At 36.1% G+C, this 10,525-nt stretch overlaps 1 protein-coding gene across 1 annotated transcript; it reads left to right on the forward strand.

The window, feature by feature from the left end:
• The first annotated feature begins 4,130 nt into the window (after positions 1-4,130).
• On the forward strand, positions 4,131-5,106 carry LOC145051089 (uncharacterized). The gene is made up of 2 exons (XM_078999232.1): positions 4,131-4,608; positions 4,685-5,106. The coding sequence occupies exons 1-2, from the start codon at positions 4,131-4,133 to the stop codon at positions 5,104-5,106; spliced, it is 900 nt and encodes a 299-aa protein (XP_078855358.1).
• Positions 5,107-10,525: the final 5,419 nt, after the last annotated feature.

Genomic DNA, 10,525 nt, shown 5'->3' on the forward strand with positions numbered 1-10,525 from the left:
TTGAGATTTCGATTGTACCGATCCCTAATTCCTTCCTGATATCATGTGATGAACCATCAAAGTTTTTTAATGAGAGAGGGACGTCCATGATGGTGAGTTTTCAAGATTGGTCAATGCCATACTTGCTTAAAGACTGAACTAATACAACATACTTGCTTAAAGACCGAACTAATACAACTGTGTATTTCAAGAAAAATCCATCGAAGCAAAACCAAACCTAATTAACTTGAAACTCAAAATCAAAATCGATTTAGGAAGGACGAAGAAGAGGGAACGAGGGAAGGGATATAAGTAGCTCAATGAAAAATTTGGGAATGACAGTTGCCGGAGAATAAACCTTCACTTGTTTCCTCTAGTCTTCTCTTTCCCTCTCATTAGAAACATAAATTTGTGACGATGTTTTCTTGGTGATGTTGGAAGGGTGTTCATCGCATGCATTAAGGAGGCGGGAGCTGATATAAACACCTAAAACCTTCCTCCTTTCCATCTACATGAACGTCAAAACATCGTTGATTTGAACATCAACGTCATGGATCCAACAACAACCATCATTAACTTTTGGCAACCCACACAACTCGATCTCATACACATATGGAGTCATTGGAATACTGGAGGGTGAGATATTGATGGCATCGTCGGAATACTGAAGGGCAAGGGTTTGATGAATTCACAGAATACTGGAGGCTAAGGGTTTGATGGGTCGCCAAAATACCATAGTATAAGGGTGATGGGTTGTAACAATCAACTTTTGAGGTATTAAATTAATTTAATTTCTTGCATTTTAGTCGGGCTATGATTGGTAAATTGACATCTTGGATTGGATTGGACCTTCATGATTATTGGGTCGAGATGTAAGCTGCCCATAAGCCGTGCGCGGGGCGTAACCTGTCGTACGCGGGGCGTAGTGCCTTTAGTATGTGCGGGTTGTGAGAGGCGTACGCGACCAGGTGGCAAAAACCCTAATTTTAGGGTTTGAGACGTATTTAAACCCTATTATAGCCTCCCATCTGGCCTCCTCACATATCATTCACTCCCAGAAAACCCTAGTTCATCCCTCACTCCTTGTTTGTGTGTGGTTGAACTTTTAGACTCATTTTTGTGAAGAAAAGTTTGGAAGAAGAAGAAGAGAAGTGGAAGAAGGAGAACTTGAGTATCTTGAGCTCAAGGATCTGAGATCATTTCTTCATTTGGCATCCAAAAGAGGTATAAAGCACTGAACTTTCTTCCTCATATGCTAGATCTAGAGTTAGTGAAGTTTTGGGCATTTTTAGGTCCAAAGGTTGGACCTTGATCATGAAGATTCGTTTTTGAGCTTGAGATTGCCACCCTTTAGGCTCAAAGAACCTTCTTAGCAATAAAGTTTCGACCTTGGAGGTTTGCATGAGGCCATGCAAGAGATCTAGCCATTTCTATGGAGTTAGGACATTACTTTTTGAAGTTTGAGCCTTTTTGAGTCATCCAAGCCATCAAGTAAGCAACTTTATGGCTTAGGACAGAGAATAAGATGTGGATCTGAATTTGTAGCTTTTGAATCGACGGATTAAGCACTTAATAGGAAGTTGGCTTAACAGGGTTGTACGCTGGGCGTACGAGGAGGTACGCATGGCGTACAAGCCAGCAGCCAGTACGCTCAGCGTACCAAGAGGTACGCCCCGCGTACACTTCAAGTTTGGGTTTCGAGCATTTGGGCCTCGGTGTGGGCTGTGCTTTGGACTTAGAGTCTTTGGGCCTTAGGGGCCATCAGAAGTTGGTGATTATGGGCCAAGTATGGGTATTGGGCCCAGGGTAAGGCCTAATAAAGAGATTTGGGCCCAATGTAGAAAATTGGGCCATTAGTGGGCCTTTAGTGGGCCATTGGAGGACTAAGAAGGAATTAAGGGTTTGGGCCATGTTTGTAACCCACACCATAGCAGGGGTAAAATGGTCATTTTACCCATAGAAAAATCCCTACTCTGATTAAGTATCTTATATGTCCATGATAGCCGGGAAGCAGCCGGAGCAGTAGTCAGGGATTCCTTATTCAGGTGTTCAGCAGTCAGCATTACGAGGTGAGTTTCCTTCCAGTAGGAACGGGTCTACGGCCATAATGTCAGCCTGTTTAGTTAGCAGTAGTTTCGGACCTCGGTCCGAGGCAGTAGTTAGATTGCTTGATGTCTTTGTGATTCAAGCATGTTTTGTGTCATGTGTTCCGGACTTTAGTCCGATGCAGTATGCAGTTTATGTGTTCATGCTAGTTGATATGTCTATGCTATGTTATGATTCAGTCAGTTCCGGACTTCGGTCCGATTCAGTTAGTTCCGAACCGAAGTCCGATGAAGGGGACAAGGTCCCAGTCAGTTCCGGACTTCGGTCTAATGTAGTCAGTTCCGGACTTTGCTCCGATGCAGTTCCCAGACTTCGATGCAGAGGGCAAGACCCTGGCTAGTTTCCGGACTGCGGTCTGATGCAGTTTCCGGACTTCGGTCCGATGCAGTGGGTAAGGCCCAATATGTACTTTATATGTTATTGTATGGTATGTGGTAGTTTAGGGGAGCTCACTAAGTTTTGTGCTTACAGTTTCAGTTTTGGTTTCAGGTACTTCTGCCAGTAAGGGGAAGAGTTCGAGATGATGGCATGGCACACACCACAGTTTCAGTTTAGCCTGGGAATTTACTCTGATATTTTGATATGATTGATACAGTCCTTGTTTTGAATACTGTTACTATGACTTCGGGTTACTCGCTCCATGGTTTTATTATATATAACGTTTGATGTTGTGATTTTTAGTAATATTAAAACAAAAAAATTTGGGTCGTTACATGGGTCGTCGAAATACTGGAGTGTGAGGGTGAGGTTTTGGTTATTCATAATGAGAGAATAAATGAATAAGGAGAGGGACCATTTTTTTCTAAATAAAATTAAAAATAAAATAAATCAAAAATAACTGGAAAATAAATAAATAAGGGCATTATGGTAATTTCAGATCTGACATGGACTAAATTAGCAACAAACCCACATATCATGGAGGACGATTCGTATAATTTACAAAACACACTTTATCATTGTTAACCGGTTTAAGCAAAACACATTTTATACTATATTATAAAGCATATTAGTGATATCTTGAATTTTAAGAAGTATAAGTTACAAAGTTTTTTGTACATATCAATTATGCATAAATAATTCATTAATACTTGCCAAAAGTTTGAAGATTTTAATTAAGGAAAATAATTAATAAATTGAATTTGGAGCAAAATAAAAATATTATATTCATGTATATAAATTAATTTACATTTTTTAAACTAAACACTAATAATAATTAATTTACATCAATAGTATAAACATGAAATGTAAACATAAGGTCTAAACATAATTATTTTATTTAAAAGTGGTAATTTTTATTACATCATAACTAATAATAAAATCTAATAGTTTCATTATAAGAGACTATTCACCAAAAAATATTATATATCGTCGCCGCTTTGCGCGGACACACATCTAATTAATCATTTACCATTTTATTCTAAAAAATCAAAATACATGAGTTTTAGTATGCTAATAAGACTGATGGGAGTGGCACACGGTTTGGAACCGCACTATAGCCACGTGGACCACAAACACCGCCCCCTGGGTGCGGTTTTGGCCACACTACGGGTCGAGAGGACCACGACTCGTGATTGGCTGTTGATTCCTTTGACTGTTGAACGGTCCTCTTTGCGCATTAATTTTTTTTTCCTTTTTTTCCTATATATACACATACATTTCATTTGTTTTTTCAAACAATACAAACCCTTCTCTCTCAAAAATGTCATCTTCTTCATCTTCTGAAGAATTTCAAGTTATTTTTTATGCCGTTGTTGCGTGTGCTCAAATGGCGGAACAAACATACGATGCTTTATGCAATAACACAGCTGCAAGTTCTCAACGGAGAACACGAAGATATATTTTCAGAAATCGTGAACAAGCCAACCAACGTTTGGCATAAGACTATTTTCAAGAGAATGCCACTTATCAGGGGTATTATTTTCGTAGGCGCTTCAGAATGTTCAAAGGTTTATATGAACGTATAGTTGAAGATGTAACGAGGGAGTGCAATTTTTTCAACAAGGCTACGATGCTAGAGGTACACCCGGTTTCACTCCCTTACAAAAATGCACGGCCGCACTTCGTCAGTTAGCATTCTGCCTGATGTGTTAGACGAAAGTTTTAGGATGTCTGTTAGGACCGCACAAGACAGTCTCCACTATTTTTGCAAAACTGTGATTCAGTTTTATGGTCCTAAATATTTACGTAAGCGTACACGTAATGACATCTTACAATTGCAAGCTCATCATGCTAATGTGCATGGGTTTCCTGGAATGCTAGGAAGCTTAGATTGTCTCCATTGGGCAGGAGAAAATTGCCCTACATCATATCATGGGCAATTTACCCAAGGTGATCATGGTCACCCAACGGTCATACTTGAAGCAGTTGCATCACAAGATCTGTGGATTTGCCATGCATTTTATGGTTCTCCTAGTTCGATTAACGACATCAACGTTCTTAATCGTGCACCTATATTTAACAACATATACGATGGATCTGCACCAGATTCTTATTTTGAAGTGCGTGGAACGTCATATAAGTATGGTTATTATCTGGTCGATGGAAGCTATCCTGAGTATGTTGTGCTTGTTAAATCGTTTACGTGTCCACATGGTTCTAGACAAAAAAAAAAAATTCAAGAGAGCTCAAGAAAGAGCTAGGAAGGATGTTGAGCGTGCTTTTGGAGCTATGGAGAAACGGTGGTTCATATTGAAAAAACCAACAGTTAATTTAGGCGAGGAAAAGCTTCAAGAAATCATGTATACATGTATCATATTGCATAACATGACGATTGAAGACGAAAGAAGAACGATATGTGCGTTTGATGAGGAAGAAACCATACCAGAGACACAACCAATAGAAATTGGTGGCGAAGAGTATATGAACAGGAGAGTAGAGATACGTTGCACTGAAACATTTCACAAGCTTCGCAATGACTTGGTGGAACACATTTACGGGGTTCAAAACATTAACCTTAATTTGGATCCACCGGATGACTCCGAAGACGAGTTCTCGGATAACGACTTTATTTGTTTGCTTTAGTTATTTTATTTGTGTTTTTTTTTAAGTTTCTAGGATTATTTTAATGTCATGTGTGTGTTTTTTGTTTTTTTTTTTTTTTTTTTTGCAATGGAATGTAATGTTTTTTGATTTTCAATGTAATGTTTTTTTTAATTTTCAAGTGATGAAAAATTATGTTTTTTATTAAAAAAGAAGTTTTAATTAAAATAGCTAAAAAAAATAAAAAATAAAATAAAAGTGTGGCACCACTCCCTTGGTTGTAGATGTAAAATTGTAAAAGTCGAATATAGTGTTTTGTATAGTTTCGCATTTTATGTTATTTTACTAAGTCATCTTTGTGCGAAGTGAAATGTCTACACTTAGTATATTTTTTGTACACTCATGTTCCCTATAAATAGGGACTGAGGTTAGAAGTAGAGAGAGACTTTTTCGCAACTGATATCTCTTTTCTGCTTATTTTGTAATCAGTTTTTTATCAATATGAGATCTGATTAATATTTACTCTTCGTGTTCTAAATCTTCAATTACTCAAATCAAACTTTGCTTTCTCAAATCTCGATAACAATTCTCATCAATTGGTATCAGAGCAAGATTCAAACTGCTTCAATCTGATTTTCGTGTTAGAATCATTTGCTTTTTGAGTTGCAACTTTACTCAAAATTTTCCGCGCATTTTGGTTTTGAAAATCACATTTGATCTTCAGATTTGAATTGATTCTATCTTTGAATTGTTAAGTCGAGTAATCGATTAGTGATTTGTGATCAATTCAATTGATCAAATTCTCTATTTCATCAAGTTTTTCAAGCTTTCTGAAAATTTATGTGTTCATCAATGGCGAACTTCAACATGAATACAATGACTTCCGTCTCTCACTTGCTTGGTTCCTCAACCAAAATTCCGATGTTAATTCCAGAATACTATGATCAGTGGGCTGATAGAATGGAAGATTACTTAAATGGAATTGATGAAGAACTTTGGAATTGTATCAATGGAACAGTGCAAGCTCCAGCTAATGTTCAACCAATTGGACCATCTACTGCATCTGCTGAAGTTGCTGATCAACAAAAACGGCTGAAGAATAATGAAAAGAGGGTCATGAGGGAACTAAGATGTGCTCTACCTCCTGTGGTTTACAATTACATCCGTAGTTGTAAAACAGCCAAGGAGATTTGGAACACTCTAAAAGAGAAGTATCAAGGTAGCGAAAAGACGAAGATCAACTCTGTGAAGCAATGTCTAGTTGAACTGAAGGAATTCAGACAAAAGGATGCAGAAACTCTTGAAAATTACTATGATCGTCTGAGTGAGCTTATGTTTCACTGCAATAGGTATGGAATCACTAGGTCTCTCATGGAGTTCAATTTAACTTTCATTATGGGTCTTCGCAAGGAATGGCGAAGTGTGAGCATGATGATTAAGAATCAACAGAGTTTTGATACAACTAAATTGAATGATCTCTACAATCAACTGAAAACACATGAATGTGAGGCTTCAGAAATGTATGAAGAATCAAAACAGAGTATTGGAGGTCCTTTGGCTCTTGTTTCAAAAGTTTCAGAAACTGATGTTAATGAAAAAGATGGTTCAGATGAAGAAGGATTTTTGATGAACTCTGATGATGAAGCTATGGCATTCTATTCAAACAACAGAGTTAAGAAGTTTTTCAAAAAGCCTTTTAATCCAAAAGGAAAGGCTAGTGATGTGAAGAATGCAGTCATAAGAACTGGAGGGGAGGAGAGGAAGAAATTAGAGAAAGCTGATGAGAAACAAAAAGATGCAAAAGAAGAGAAGAAGTTCAAAGGTGATTCAGGAATTTACTGTCATTACTACAATGGTGCGAATCACTTCGCAGTTGATTGCATGTTGCGAAAGAAAGAAGAGAAGAAAGAAAAAGTTAAAGATGAAGCATACTACTCTGAAAAGATTGAAGAGATACGTGCTAAGACCAAAGGAGTGTCTTTGGTTGTGAAGGGTGAATCTGCTGATGAAGAGAGTGGAACGTATCAGATCTGGTCTTCAGGATCTGATGACGAGGAAATGAGGCATCCCACACATGGAGCAATGTTCGCAAGTTTTGAAGATTGCGAAGAGGACATTTCAGGGAGATGCTTCGTATCTAAATCCACGGACAAATCACCTATGACAACCAAGGTACATGCAATACTTGAATCTTTTAATATTCCTTTATCTGCTTATGATGCTGAAATTGTTTCATTTGATGATACTGTGGCTTATTTTGATTCTGTTATTGTGTCTGCTAGTACTGAAGCTCAAAAATTAAATTTGCAACTAGGTGAGACACGGAAAGAATTAGAAATAAAGAGGAGCAGAGTAGAAAAACTTGAAATGCAGATCAAAAATATAGATTGTGATAGGAATAATCTTACAAATGATGTTAGGTTGTTGCTAGCACAAAGGAATATATATATTGTAATTCTGTCAAACGATTGTATGCAAAATTAACTGCTTTACATCATTCTTCTGACATTAGCAAAGAACAACATAGGAAACTTTTACCTTTTCTTGAGTATGAACGTGAAAAAGTTGATGTTGTTTCTTATGATTGCGAAAGTACAATTGCTCAATTTGACAAAATACCTGATGATAGATATCCATACGGTATTGTCAAAATTGATGAATTTCTAAATGCTGATGAGTTGGTTAACATTGTCAATGAAAGTTTGACAAAGAGTGAACAAGTGAAAATTTTAAAGAAAACAGAAAATTTAACTCTTGCCTCACAATTCAATTATGCTGATATTGATGAAAATTCAGATAATGTGAGTGAAATCAGTGAGATAGAAGAGGAAGAAGAGGTTGATTGTTCTCAATTGTCAATCATTAATATCACATCTAAGATCAAAGGTAAAGAAATAATAGTTGATTCGATAGTAGAGGATGAAATTGATAAACCTTCAACTTCGCAACATTGTAAGTTTGATAATGTGGAAGTTGAAAGCTGCAAATCTGATGATACTGATGAGAATAAAGAAGAAAAGAAAGATTCAAATGAAACACCTCAACGAGTTGTGGTTGATCAAGTGTTTGAGAATACAAAAGAATTTAACAAAATTTTAAATGACAAAGGCGCACATTATTTGGAAACCAACACTGTGGTATATCCAGATTTTGTATGCACTGATAAAACTATTTTTCCAAATCAAGTTTTTGTCACTACTGGAAATGCTGAGAAAGTTCATCCTGAATTCAACAAAATGATTGGAAAAGATAATCTAAAGTCAACCACAGAAGGTTTTTTCGCAAATCAAAACACAGAAGCAAACAATTTAACTCAAAATTCTTATGTGTTTCAAAAACAAAAATCATTACAAAAATGGGTGGTTAAAGGTGAAAAACCAAACAAAATTTTTTAAAAAGTTGAAAAATCAAAGGCTGAAGTGAAATTAAATTCTCAAGAATTCAAATTGATGGTTGGAAATTATTTAACAGAAAATAATGTTTCAAAAAGAAAAGCAAGAAAAGCAATTTTCTGACAAGTTGTGTCTAATGACAAACCAAGAGCTGAAAAAGAACAAATTTCAAAAACAACATCATCAAAATTTCAAAGCAAAAATAAACAAACAGATTCGAGTTTTCATAAACCAATAAATTCTGTTGACAAAATTCCATATGTTCGCAAATATGACAACAATCGAAAATTTGAGAATTTGCAAAAATTTGCAAATAATCAAAAGTTTCAAAATGTTGGCAAATTCACGAATACTTCATCAAGTTTGAAAAATTCAACTCAAGCAAAAGTGAAATTTTCACCAAAACAACCAAATTTTCCAAATCCTTCAGTCTCAAAACCGACCAAAGTTTCATATACAAAAGGAAAATCTGATGTAAGTACGATCAATCGTTGGTTTGAAGGGAAAGGAAGAAAATATCAAAGTGGGAAGTTTTCAGAGCAACAAATCAAGAATGCATTTGACAAGTTCGCAAATAACTCTTCCACTGCTAGTTCATCATCTCATAATTCGCAAGTTCCGGTTCAAAAATGGAAACCAGTTATCAAAAATGCGAATGTTGTGAAGGATAAGATTACAATCAATGGAAATCCAAAACTATTGAATGACTATATCTCAATATCTAGATCTGATGATGTTGATATAATGGATTCTGTCACAAACAAAGTGAAAACATGGTTTTTAAATTCCAAGAATTTGTTTCATTCCACTAATGATGGACCCAACAAGTCTTGGGTTCCTAAATTCTTTCAATAAATGCAGGTGATGTGTGACGAGCAATATGATACGAAATGGTATATTGATAGTGGTTGCTCTCGTCATATGACTGGAAGAAAGGAAAACTTGCGAGATTATAGAAGCTTGGAAAATGTTGGAGTAGTCAAATTTGGAAATAATCACAAGTGTCAAGTGAAAGGCTATGGGAAAGTCACAAATGGAAAATTCACTGTGAACAGAGTTGCTTATGTTGAAGGACTTCAACATAATTTGATAAGCGTGTCACAACTTGTTGTTGGTACTGGAAATCAAGTTGTATTTAATGAAGAAGGAAGTATCATTTCAAATGCGAAGTCAAATGAAATACTTCTCAAATCCAAAAGATATGGTGATATGTTTACACTGGACATCAAACCAATTGTGGGAAAACCTGATGTGTGTTTACTATCAAAAGCATCTAATGATCTCAGCTGGCTTTGGCATAGAAGATTGTCACACTTGAACTTTCGAAATATTAATAAACTTGTCACTGAAGATTTAGTTCGAGGGTTACCAGTACTAAAATTTGACAATGATTCTTTGTGTGCAGCTTGCGAACAAGGAAAACAACATCGAAAAGGTCATCCGATTGTGATAGATTCAAAAATCGTAGAACCATTGGAACTTCTTCACATTGACTTATGTGGACCGTCGACTGTTGCAACAATCAATAAAAAGCGGTATATTTTAGTTGTTGTAGATGATTTCTCTCGATTCACATGGGTGTTTTTTCTCAGGTTGAAATCTGAAGTTGCTCAGACGATGATTGATTTTATCAAAAAGATTGAACTTAGTCTGAAGAAGAATGTACGAACAATTAAAAGTGATAATGGTTATGAGTTTAAAAATCAAACTCTTGATATTATTCTCACAAGCAAAGACATTTCGCATAATTTCTCATCACCATATACTCCACAACAAAATGGTGTTGTTGAAAGAAGAAATCGATCTCTATGCGAAGCAGCCAGAACCATGTTAACATATGCGAATCTACCTCAATATCTTTGGGCAGAAGCAGTGTCTACTGCATGTTTTACTCAGAATCGATCATCCATTCATCGAAGATTCAATGTTACTCCATATGAAATAATCAATAATCAGAAACCTAATGTAAAATTCTTTCATGTTTTTGGTTGCAGGTGCTTTATCATGAATCTCAAAGATAATTTGTCCAAGTTCCAAGCTAAAGCTGATGAAGGCATATTCTTAGGATA

This window comes from Lactuca serriola, chromosome 5, assembly GCF_051521515.1.
Source record: "Lactuca serriola cultivar US96UC23 chromosome 5, Lser_US96UC23_V15, whole genome shotgun sequence".
Taxonomy (NCBI): domain Eukaryota; kingdom Viridiplantae; phylum Streptophyta; class Magnoliopsida; order Asterales; family Asteraceae; genus Lactuca; species Lactuca serriola.